The 14,325-nt window shown below is 41.0% G+C and overlaps 1 protein-coding gene across 1 annotated transcript; it reads right to left on the bottom strand.

The window, feature by feature from the left end:
• Positions 1 to 13,865, bottom strand: LOC139567713 (serine hydroxymethyltransferase, cytosolic-like). Its single transcript, XM_071389150.1, has 3 exons — positions 13,776 to 13,865; positions 4,753 to 4,867; positions 1 to 599 (listed from the first exon to the last, which is right to left on the bottom strand). Exons 2-3 carry the CDS (start codon positions 4,849 to 4,851, stop codon positions 450 to 452), a joined length of 249 nt encoding a protein of 82 aa, XP_071245251.1. The 5' UTR covers positions 4,852 to 4,867; positions 13,776 to 13,865; the 3' UTR covers positions 1 to 449.
• Between the last annotated feature and the right edge of the window lie 460 nt (positions 13,866 to 14,325).

Here is a 14,325-nt window from a genome sequence, read left to right as displayed (position 1 = left end):
TCCTCTGTCCAGGATACCACTCTGAGTGACTCCCTGTTTAAATAAAAGCTTCATAAAGGTTCATAGCGCCTACCTCTGTCCAGGATACCCCTCTGAGTGACTCCCTGGTTAAATAAAGGTTCATAAAGGTTCATAGCGCCTACCTCTGTCCAGGATACCCCTCTGAGTGACTCCCTGTTTAAATGAAGGTTCATAAAGGTTCATAAAGGTTCATAGTGCCTACCTCTGTCCAGGATACCCCTCTGAGTGACTCCCTGTTTAAATGAAGGTTCATAAAGGTTCATAAAGGTTCATAGCGCCTACCTCTGTCCAGGATACCCCTCTGAGTGACTCCCTGGTTAAATAAAGGTTCATAAAGGTTCATAGCACCTACCTCTGTCCAGGACACCCCTCTGAGTGACTCCCTGGTTAAATAAAGGTTCATAAAGGTTCATAAAGGTTCATAGTGCCTACCTCTGTCCAGGATACCCCTCTGAGTACTTGTTGTTCATACAGGACCCCAGGGCCTCTAGAACAGCTCTGGAGGTGAAGTTCTCTGATGCGATCAGCTCCAGGCCAAAGGTCTGGCGGTGTTTCTCTCGCTTGATGATGGAGAACACCTAACACAATACACCGTTTCATTATAATACACCTAACACAATACACCGTTTCATTATAATACACACCTAACAATACACCGTTTCATTATAACACACCGTTTCATTATAATACACACCTAACACAATAAACCGTTCCATTATAATACACCTAACACAATACACCGTTTCATTATAATACACCTAACACAATACACCGTTTCATTATAATACACCTAACACAATATACCGTTTCATTATAATACACCTAACACAATACACCGTTCCATTATAATACACCTAACACAATACACCGTTTCATTATAATACACACCTAACAATACACCGTTTCATTATAACACACCGTTTCATTATAATACACACCTAACACAATACACCGTTCCATTATAATACACACCTAACACAATACACCGTTTCATTATAATACACCTAACACAATACACCATTTCATTATAATACACCTAACACAATACACCGTTTCATTATAATACACCTAACACAATACACCGTTTCATTATAATACACCAACACAATACACCGTTTCATTATAATACACACCTAACAATACACCGTTTCATTATAACACACCGTTTCATTATAATACACACCTAACACAATACACCGTTCCATTATAATACACACCTAACACAATACACCGTTCCATTATAATACACCACAATACACCGTTTCATTATAATACACACCTAACACAATACACTGTTCCATTATAATACACCTAACACAATACACCGTTCCATTATAATACACCACAATACACCGTTTCATTATAATACACACCTAACACAATACACCGTTCCATTATAATACACCTAACACAATACACCGTTTCATTATAATACACCTAACACAATACACCGTTTCATTATAATACACCTAACACAATACACCGTTTCATTATAATACACCTAACACAATACACCATTCCATTATAATACACCCAACACAATACACCGTTCCATTATAATACACCCAACACAATACACCGTTTCATTATAATACACCACAATACACCGTTTCATTATAATACACCTAACACAATACACCGTTTCATTATAATACACCGTTTCATTACAATACACCGTTTCATTACAATACACCGTTTCATTATAATACACCGTTTCATTACAATACACCGTTTCATTATAATACACCTAACACAATACACCGTTCCATTACAATACACCCAACACAATACACCGTTTCATTATAACACACCTAACACAATACACCGTTCCATTATAATACACCTAACACAATACACCGTTTCATTATAATACACCTAACACAATACACTGTTTCATTATAATACACCTAACACAATACACCGTTTCATTACAATACACCTAACACAATACACCGTTTCATTATAATACACCTAACACAATACACCGTTTCATTATAATACACTGTTTCATTATAATACACCTAACACAATACACCGTTTCATTATAACACACCGTTCCATTATAATACACACCTAACACAATACACCGTTCCATTATAATACACACCTAACACAATACACCGTTTCATTATAATACACCTAACACAATACACCGTTTCATTATAATACACCTAACACAATACACCGTTTCATTACAATACACCTAACACAATACACCGTTTCATTATAATACACCACAATACACCGTGTCATTATAATACACCTAACACAATACACCGTTCCATTATAATACACCTAACACAATACACCGTTTCATTACAATACACCTAACACAATACACCGTTTCATTACAATACACCTAACACAATACCCCGTTTCATTATAATACACCTAACACAATACACCGTTTCATTACAATACACCTAACACAATACACCGTTTCATTATAATACACACCTAACCCAATACACCGTTTCATTATAATACACCTAACATAATACACCGTTCCATTATAATACACACCTAACACAATACACCGTTTCATTATAACACACCGTTTCATTATAATACACCCAACACAATACACCGTTTCATTACAATACACCTAACACAATACACCGTTTCATTACAATACACCTAACACAATACACCGTTTCATTATAATACACCTAACACAATACACCGTTTCATTATAACACACAGTTCCATTATAATACACCTAACACAATACACCGTTTCATTATAATACACCTAACACAATACACCGTTTCATTATAATACACCTAACACAATACACTGTTTTATTATAATACACCTAACACAATACACCGTTCCATTATAATACACCTAACACAATACACCGTTCCATTATAATACACCTAACACAATACACCGTTTCATTATAATACACACCTAACACAATACACCGTTTCATTATAATACACCTAACACAATACACCGTTTCATTATAATACACCGTTTCATTATAATACACCTAACACAATACACCGTTTCATTATAACACACCTAACACAATACACCGTTTCATTATAATACACCTAACACAATACACCGTTTCATTATAATACACCGTTTCATTATAATACACACCTAACCCAATACACCGTTTCATTACAATACACCTAACACAATACACCGTTTCATTATAATACACCTAACACAATACACCGTTTCATTATAATACACACCTAACACAATACACCGTTTCATTATAATACACCTAACACAATACACCGTTTCATTATAATACACCGTTTCATTATAATACACCTAACACAATACACCGTTTCATTATAACACACCTAACACAATACACCGTTTCATTATAATACACCTAACACAATACACCGTTTCATTATAACACACCTAACACAATACACCGTTTCATTATAATACACCACAATACACCGTTTCATTATAATACACCTAACACAATACACTGTTTCATTATAATACACCGTTTCATTATAATACACCTAACACAATACACCGTTCCATTATAATACACCTAACACAATACACCGTTTCATTATAATACACACCTAACACAATACACCGTTTCATTATAATACACCTAACACAATACACCGTTTCATTATAATACACCGTTTCATTATAATACACCTAACCCAATACACCGTTTCATTACAATACACCTAACACAATACACTGTTCCATTATAATACACCTAACACAATACACCGTTTCATTATAATACACCCAACACAATACACCGTTTCATTATAATACACCTAACACAATACACCGTTTCATTACAATACACACCTAACACAATACACCGTTTCATTACAATACACACCTAACACAATACACCGTTTCATTATAATACACCTAACACAATACACCGTTCCATTACAATACACCGTTTCATTATAACACACCTAACACAATACACCGTTTCATTATAATACACCTAACACAATACACCGTTTCATTATAACACACCTAACACAATACACCGTTTCATTATAATACACCTAACACAATACACCGTTTCATTACAATACACACCTAACACAATACACCGTTCCATTACAATACACACCTAACGCAATACACCGTTCCATTATAATACACCTAACGCAATACACCGTTCCATTATAATACACACCTAATGCAATACACCGTTCCATTATAATACACACCTAACACAATACACCGTTCCATTATAATACACCTAACACAATACACTGTTTCATTATAATACACCGTTTCATTATAACACACCGTTTCATTATAATACACACCTAACACAATACACCGTTTCATTATAACACACCTAACACAATACACCGTTTCATTATAACACACCTAACACAATACACCGTTCCATTACAATACACTGTTCCATTATAATACACACCTAACACTACAGCCTGTGGTACCTGGTCTTAACCCAGCCTGTAGTACCTGGTCTTAACCCAGCCTGTAGTACCTGGTCTTAACCCAGCCTGTAGTACCTGGTCTTAACCCAGCCTGTAGTACCTGGTCTTAACCCAGCCTGTGGTACCTGGTCTTAACCCAGCCTGTAGTACCTGGTCTTAACCCAGCCTGTAGTACCTGGTCTTAACCCAGCCTGTAGTACCTGGTCTTAACCCGGGTAAACACATTGTCGGCAAAGGGCGATCGGTTTCAGTCCCGGCCTCTCACCCCCCCCCCCCCCCCCCCCCCCCCCCCCGTGTGACATACCTCAGAGTCGTTGGAGCTGAGTGGTTCCTGCATCATCTTGTTGTGAGACGCCCACACGTCCTTACTGACATGGTGACTGGTACCGTTGCTATGAGACATGATGACTGCTACTGATCTACACACAGACACACAGACAGTCAGTTAGACGATGCCAGACAGTCAGACGATGCCAGACAGACAGTTAGACAGACAGTTAGACAGTCAGACGATGCCAGACGGTCGGTCAGACGATGCCAGACGGTCGGTCAGAAGATGCCAGACGGTCGGTCAGAAGATGCCAGACGGTCGGTCAGACGATGCCAGACGGTCGGTCAGAAGATGCCAGACGGTCGGTCAGACGATGCCAGACGGTCGGTCAGAAGATGCCAGACGGTCGGTCAGAAGATGCCAGACGGTCGGTCAGACGATGCCAGACGGTCGGTCAGACGATGCCAGACGGTCGGTCAGACGATGCCAGACGGTCGGTCAGACGATGCCAGACGGTCGGTCAGACGATGCCAGACGGTCAGTCAGTCAGTCAGACGATGCCAGACGGTCGGTCAGACGATGCCAGACGGTCGGTCAGACGATGCCAGACGGTCGGTCAGAAGATGCCAGACGGTCAGTCAGTCAGTCAGACGATGCCAGCCAGTCAGACGATGCCAGCCAGTCAGACTATGCCAGCCAGTCAGACTATGCCAGCCAGTCAGACTATGCCAGCCAGTCAGACTATGCCAGCCAGTCAGACTATGCCAGCCAGTCAGACTATGCCAGCCAGTCAGACTATGCCAGCCAGTCAGACTATGACAAATAAGATTCTATATTTAGTCAGGTTATCTGGTATTCATACCACATCACTGGAACAGCCATGTTTAAACCAACGGGACTATATTTAGTCAGGTTATCACTGGAACAGCCATGTTTAAACCAACGGGACTATATTTAGTCAGGTTATCACCGGAACAGCCATGTTTAAACCAACGGGACTATATTTAGTCAGGTTATCACCGGAACAGCCATGTTTAAACCAACGAGACTATATTTAGTCAGGTTATCACCGGAACAGCCATGTTTAAACCAACGGGACTATATTTAGTCAGGTTATCACCGGAACAGCCATGTTTAAACCAACGGGACTATATTTAGTCAGGTTATCACCGGAACAGCCATGTTTAAACCAACGGGACTATATTTAGTCAGGTTATCACCGGAACAGCCATGTTTAAACCAACGGGACTATATTTAGTCAGGTTATCACCGGAACAGCCATGTTTAAACCAACGGGACTATATTTAATCAGGTTATCACCGGAACAGCCATGTTTAAACCAACGGGACTATATTTAGTCAGGTTATCACCGGAACAGCCATGTTTAAACCAACGGGACTATATTTAGTCAGGTTATCACCGGAACAGCCATGTTTAAACCAACGGGACTATATTTAGTCAGGTTATCACCGGAACAGCCATGTTTAAACCAACGGGACTATATTTAGTCAGGTTATCACCGGAACAGCCATGTTTAAACCAACGGGACTATATTTAGTCAGGTTATCACCGGAACAGCCATGTTTAAACCAACGGGACTATATTTAGTCAGGTTATCACCGGAACAGCCATGTTTAAACCAACGGGACTATATTTAGTCAGGTTATCCCTGGAACAGCCATGTTTAAACCAACGGGACTATATTTAGTCAGGTTATCCCTGGAACAGCCATGTTTAAACCAACGGGACTATATTTAGTCAGGTTATCCCTGGAACAGCCATGTTTAAACCAACGGGACTATATTTAGTCAGGTTATCACCGGAACAGCCATGTTTAAACCAACGGGACTATATTTAGTCAGGTTATCACCGGAACAGCCATGTTTAAACCAACGGGACTATATTTAGTCAGGTTATCACCGGAACAGCCATGTTTAAACCAACGGGACTATATTTAGTCAGGTTATCACCGGAACAGCCATGTTTAAACCAACGGGACTATATTTAGTCAGGTTATCACCGGAACAGCCATGTTTAAACCAACGGGACTATATTTAGTCAGGTTATCACCGGAACAGCCATGTTTAAACCAACGGGACTATATTTAGTCAGGTTATCACCGGAACAGCCATGTTTAAACCAACGGGACTATATTTAGTCAGGTTATCACCGGAACAGCCATGTTTAAACCAACGGGACTATATTTAGTCAGGTTATCACCGGAACAGCCATGTTTAAACCAACGGGACTATATTTAGTCAGGTTATCACCGGAACAGCCATGTTTAAACCAACGGGACTATATTTAATCAGGTTATCACCGGAACAGCCATGTTTAAACCAACGGGACTATATTTAGTCAGGTTATCACCGGAACAGCCATGTTTAAACCAACGGGACTATATTTAGTCAGGTTATCACCGGAACAGCCATGTTTAAACCAACGGGACTATATTTAGTCAGGTTATCACCGGAACAGCCATGTTTAAACCAACGGGACTATATTTAGTCAGGTTATCCCTGGAACAGCCATGTTTAAACCAACGGGACTATATTTAGTCAGGTTATCCCTGGAACAGCCATGTTTAAACCAACGGGACTATATTTAGTCAGGTTATCCCTGGAACAGCCATGTTTAAACCAACGGGACTATATTTAGTCAGGTTATCCCTGGAACAGCCATGTTTAAACCAACGGGACTATATTTAGTCAGGTTATCCCTGGAACAGCCATGTTTAAACCAACGGGACCATATTTAGTCAGGTTATCGCCGGAACAGCCATGTTTAAACCAACGGGACTATATTTAGTCAGGTTATCACCGGAACAGCCATGTTTAAACCAACGGGACTATATTTAGTCAGGTTATCACCGGAACAGCCATGTTTAAACCAACGGGACTATATTTAGTCAGGTTATCACCGGAACAGCCATGTTTAAACCAACGGGACTATATTTAATCAGGTTATCACCGGAACAGCCATGTTTAAACCAACGGGACTATATTTAGTCAGGTTGTCACCGGAACAGCCATGTTTAAACCAACGGGACTATATTTAGTCAGGTTATCACCGGAACAGCCATGTTTAAACCAACGGGACTATATTTAGTCAGGTTATCACCGGAACAGCCATGTTTAAACCAACGGGACTATATTTAGTCAGGTTATCACCGGAACAGCCATGTTTAAACCAACGGGACTATATTTAGTCAGGTTATCCCTGGAACAGCCATGTTTAAACCAACGGGACTATATTTAGTCAGGTTATCCCTGGAACAGCCATGTTTAAACCAACGGGACTATATTTAGTCAGGTTATCACCGGAACAGCCATGTTTAAACCAACGGGACTATATTTAGTCAGGTTATCCCTGGAACAGCCATGTTTAAACCAACGGGACTATATTTAGTCAGGTTATCACCGGAACAGCCATGTTTAAACCAACGGGACTATATTTAGTCAGGTTATCCCTGGAACAGCCATGTTTAAACCAACGGGACCATATTTAGTCAGGTTATCGCCGGAACAGCCATGTTTAAACCAACGGGACTATATTTAGTCAGGTTATCACCGGAACAGCCATGTTTAAACCAACGGGACTATATTTAGTCAGGTTATCACCGGAACAGCCATGTTTAAACCAACGGGACTATATTTAGTCAGGTTATCACCGGAACAGCCATGTTTAAACCAACGGGACTATATTTAATCAGGTTATCACCGGAACAGCCATGTTTAAACCAACGGGACTATATTTAGTCAGGTTATCACCGGAACAGCCATGTTTAAACCAACGGGACTATATTTAGTCAGGTTATCACCGGAACAGCCATGTTTAAACCAACGGGACTATATTTAGTCAGGTTATCACCGGAACAGCCATGTTTAAACCAACGGGACTATATTTAGTCAGGTTATCACTGGAACAGCCATGTTTAAACCAACGGGACTATATTTAGTCAGGTTATCACCGGAACAGCCATGTTTAAACCAACGGGACTATATTTAGTCAGGTTATCACCGGAACAGCCATGTTTAAACCAACGGGACTATATTTAGTCAGGTTATCACCGGAACAGCCATGTTTAAACCAACGGGACTATATTTAGTCAGGTTATCACTGGAACAGCCATGTTTAAACCAACGGGACTATATTTAGTCAGGTTATCCCTGGAACAGCCATGTTTAAACCAACAGGACTATATTTAGTCAGGTTATCCCTGGAACAGCCATGTTTAAACCAACAGGACTATATTTAGTCAGGTTATCCCTGGAACAGCCATGTTTAAACCAACAGGACTATATTTAGTCAGGTTATCCCTGGAACAGCCATGTTTAAACCAACGGGACCATATTTAGTCAGGTTATCACTGGAACAGCCATGTTTAAACCAACGGGACTATATTTAGTCAGGTTATCCCTGGAACAGCCATGTTTAAACCAACAGGACTATATTTAGTCAGGTTATCCCTGGAACAGCCATGTTTAAACCAACAGGACTATATTTAGTCAGGTTATCACTGGAACAGCCATGTTTAAACCAACGGGACTATATTTAGGTAGGTAATAATCTCATTATGTAGACCAGCCATGGGTAGGTGTTTCCAGTATCTACTGAATATGGGTCAATATAGAGCTCTGGTCAATATAGAGCTCTGGTCAATATAGAGCTCTGGTCAATATAGAGCTCTGGTCAATATAGAGCTCTGGTCAATATAGAGCTCTGGTCAATATAGAGCTCTGGTCAATATAGAGCTCTGGTCAATATAGAGCTCTGGTCAATATAGAGCTCTGGTCAATATAGAGCTCTGGTCAATATAGAGCTCTGGTCAATATAGAGCTCTGGTCAATATAGAGCTCTGGTCAATATAGAGCTCTGGTCAATATAGAGCTCTGGTCAATATAGAGCTCTGGTCCTGTCCAGGCTCTGGTCAATATAGAGCTCTGGTCAATATAGAGCTCTGGTCAATATAGAGCTCTGGTCAATATAGAGCTCTGGTCAATATAGAGCTCTGGTCAATATAGAGCTCTGGTCTGGTCCTGTCCAGGCTCTGGTCAATATAGAGCTCTGGTCAATATAGAGCTCTGGTCAATATAGAGCTCTGGTCAATATAGAGCTCTGGTCAATATAGAGCTCTGGTCCTGTCCAGGCTCTGGTCAATATAGAGCTCTGGTCAATATAGAGCTCTGGTCAATATAGAGCTCTGGTCAATATAGAGCTCTGGTCTGGTCCTGTCCAGGCTCTGGTCAATATAGAGCTCTGGTCAATATAGAGCTCTGGTCAATATAGAGCTCTGGTCAATATAGAGCTCTGGTCTGGTCCTGTCCAGGCTCTGGTCAATATAGAGCTCTGGTCAATATAGAGCTCTGGTCTGGTCCTGTCCAGGCTCTGGTCAATATAGAGCTCTGGTCAACATAGAGCTCTGGTCAATATAGAGCTCTGGTCAATATAGAGCTCTGGTCAATATAGAGCTCTGGTCCTGTCCAGGCTCTGGTCAATATAGAGCTCTGGTCAATATAGAGCTCTGGTCAATATAGAGCTCTGGTCTGGTCCTGTCCAGGCTCTGGTCAATATAGAGCTCTGGTCAATATAGAGCTCTGGTCAATATAGAGCTCTGGTCAATATAGAGCTCTGGTCCTGTCCAGGCTCTGGTCAATATAGAGCTCTGGTCAATATAGAGCTCTGGTCAATATAGAGCTCTGGTCCTGTCCAGGCTCAGGTCAATATAGAGCTCTGGTCCGGTCCAGGCTCTGGTCAATATAGAGCTCTGGTCAATATAGAGCTCTGGTCCTGTCCAGGCTCTGGTCAATATAGAGCTCTGGTCAATATACAGCTCTGGTCAATATAGAGCTCTGGTCCTGTCCAGGCTCTGGTCAATATAGAGCTCCGGTCCGGTCCAGTGGTTAACGTTTGACCACAGGGTCAAGAGCTCAGGAAACTACCCAACACACTGTTAGACTAAAACGATGCAGTTACAACAACATAACTACCCAGGATTCAGGACAGCAATTATTCATTAACTAGACAGTTATCTATCTAGATGGCCGATTGGTTGAACTGCTGTCTAGACGGTTATCTATCTAGACGGCCGATTGGTTGAACGGCTGTCTAGACAGTGGTAGAGGTAGTGCACTATGTAGGGAATAGGGTGCCAGTTGCTATAGCCCTGGTGGAAGTAGTGCACTATGTAGGGAATAGGGTGCCCAGTTGCTATAGCCCTGGTAGAAGTAGTGCACTATGTAGGGAATAGGGTGCCCAGTTGCTATGGCCCTGGTAGAAGTAGTGCACTATGTAGGGAATAGGGTGCAACCCCGTTCACTGCCACTCTGTGTCTGATGCAACATCAGCTGGACTCATGACTTCTGTTATCTTGTTTGTCCAACTCACAGAGGCCAGCCACCGTCAGCTAACTAACCAGGTGAGGATAGAGTCACCCATTCTGTGTTGTAGCGTGTAAAGCAAGGGGTTCTGGGACTTTCTCAGCCTGGGAACCAAATTAGAAATTCTGTGTTTTCTTGGGACCCAAGCTTAGGAAAATATGCAACTATACATAAATATCGGTACATTTCATTGCCCTTATGCCTAAAACAAATAACAATGACATTAAAATATATATTCATGTTTATTTTCCCCCATTAAAAACACTCTTACATATTAGTTGATTCCAGTTCAGAATAAAACGTATTATTGTATTTTAACAGCAACAGGTCCAACCTAGACACGTTTTCAACAGTAATTTCTACAGTAAGATGTACAGTAAACCTGATCAGTTTTCATCTGTACTGTTACTAAGGGCTGAACTATCAGTAGCCAGCTGGCTTTGGTGAATGTTAACTATTATTTGCGTCCAAGACCAGGGGATTGTTAGAAAGAGGAACTCACATCTGCTACTGAGAGAGTTAGTTAGTTACTCTCTGATCATCACCTGTTATAAAATGACAACAACGTCTTTGCTAGTTGACTGACTGGTCCTCAGTCGAAGCCCAGTTTCCTGAAGCATCCTGTTCTGAAATAACTCTCTGGGTTTCCCATCATGCTGTGGATGTTTGGTCAGGACGTGTCGTTGTATTAAATGTGTTCGTTATGAGAGACTCATTACTAAGGGTGGTTAACACGAGTCCATTTGATGAGAACTTGTGGTTAACACGAGTCCATTTGATGAGAACTTGTGGTTAACACGAGTCCATTTGATGAGAACTTGTGGTTAACACGAGTCCATTTGATGAGAACTTGTGGTTAACACGAGTCCATTTGATCAGAACTTGTGGTTAACACGAGTCCATTTGATCAGAACTTGTGGTTAACACGAGTCCATTTGATGAGAACTTGTGGTTAACACGAGTCCATTTGATGAGAACTTGTGGTTAACACGAGTCCATTTGATCAGAACTTGTGGTTAACACGAGTCCATTTGATCAGAACTTGTGGTTAACACGAGTCCATTTGATGAGAACTTGTGGTTAACACGAGTCCATTTGATGAGAACTTGTGGTTAACACGAGTCCATTTGATGAGAACTTGTGGTTAACACGAGTCCATTTGATGAGAACTTGTGGTTAACACGAGTCCATTTGATGAGAACTTGTGGTTAACACGAGTCCATTTGATGAGAACTTGTGGTTAACACGAGTCCATTTGATGAGAACTTGTGGTTAACACGAGTCCATTTGATGAGAACTTGTGGTTAACACGAGTCCATTTGATGAGAACTTGTGGTTAACACGAGTCCATTTGATGAGAACTTGTGGTTAACACGAGTCCATTTGATCAGAACTTGTGGTTAACACGAGTCCATTTGATCAGAACTTGTGGTTAACACGAGTCCATTTGATGAGAACTTGTGGTTAACACGAGTCCATTTGATGAGAACTTGTGGTTAACACGAGTCCATTTGATCAGAACTTGTGGTTAACACGAGTCCATTTGATCAGAACTTGTGGTTAACACGAGTCCATTTGATGAGAACTTGTGGTTAACGCGAGTCCATTTGATCAGAACTTGTGGTTAACACGAGTCCATTTGATCAGAACTTGTGGTTAACACGAGTCCATTTGATCAGAACTTGTGGTTAACACGAGTCCATTTGATCAGAACTTGTGGTTAACACGAGTCCATTTGATGAGAACTTGTGGTTAACACGAGTCCATTTGATCAGAACTTGTGGTTAACACGAGTCCATTTGATGAGAACTTGTGGTTAACACGAGTCCATTTGATCAGAACTTGTGGTTAACACGAGTCCATTTGATCAGAACTTGCGGTTAACACGAGTCCATTTGATCAGAACTTGTGGTTAACACGAGTCCATTTGATGACAGCGGTGAGTGATGGCGAGTGAGAATAACAAGTCGGTACCGGACAGCGCTGCGTCGTGTGTTGCGGAATGAGCTTCAACAAAACTGCAGGAAAATGATCCGGTAAAACCGTGAAGTTCACCGGCAACTCCCACACGAGCAGCTGCCAAACTGAACAGAGACCGCTGCTTAAAATCAGAGACCGCAGATGTACTTGACCAAATCAATTCCAGTAAATAATGAAATAATTATAACACGTTACTACGACACACCATTTACAGGTCCGCGACCCATCCTTTAAGAAAGGCTGGACTGTAAAGGGTTGGGGTCCGTGTTATCCAGGGTCACTGGGACGTTCCTACCGGAAAAGATTTGTATAACTAAACGTCATCGTGTCTATCTGTAGGTAAGATACGGGTCAGTTAGCGGTACGACCGTCCCAAGGATCCCGCGTAGCACTGACCCTAAAGTCCGCTAGCAGGTCCTGCTGTTTCACTACATTGACGATATTACGAGCTGATTTGACTAAATAGAACATGTTGAATTAATGCATAATACATTTTAAAAAATGGACTTTCACATATTCAAGAAAAAGTTACAAGTTCACGTTGTATCTATTAGGAAACTTAGCTATGAGTTTCTAGCTAGCAAAAGTGGCAAACTTCACCCCGAAAACCACACGCTAATCAAGCAATTTTATTTGTGAATAGTGTGCAAAAAGCATAAATATAACAACTAAAGAGTTATTTAACTGGGTACCCACCCGGTCGCTAGGCTGTGCAGCTGTCACCGTCGGAAATCTGACGTTTGGTGAAAGACAAACATGCAAATTGAGTTTACTAGAGAAGGCAAAGTCCGCGAAACCTATAAACCAATCAGTGTACAGACAGGCGTGGTGACCACGCCCCTTTCTCGCTGTTAGCCAATTAAAACACATAACAGAAACATCTGAACTGTCCAATGAAACTGATAGACAATGATCAAAACACCCAGGGATGAAATAATACCGTACTGTACAATATATTGATTAAAGTGCCTGTAAATAGTTGAATTCAACAATACTGTGGTATAATAACTTACTCGTACTGTACAATATATTGATTAAAGGGCCTGTAAATAGTTGAATTATGAAATTATTATTATGATACAACATGGTACATTCAGAACAGAATTTTAATTGTTATAGTGATATGATAGATAGATAGTATAGTACCTTAGGTACCACCCTGTCAAAGACAGACAGTCATTACAGACCAATAGGGTCAGTTATAGTACCTTAGGTCCCACCCTGTCATAGACAGACAGTCATAACA

This window comes from Salvelinus alpinus, chromosome 1, assembly GCF_045679555.1.
Source record: "Salvelinus alpinus chromosome 1, SLU_Salpinus.1, whole genome shotgun sequence".
Classification (NCBI taxonomy): domain Eukaryota; kingdom Metazoa; phylum Chordata; class Actinopteri; order Salmoniformes; family Salmonidae; genus Salvelinus; species Salvelinus alpinus.
This window is presented reverse-complemented; position numbering and strand designations above follow the sequence as displayed.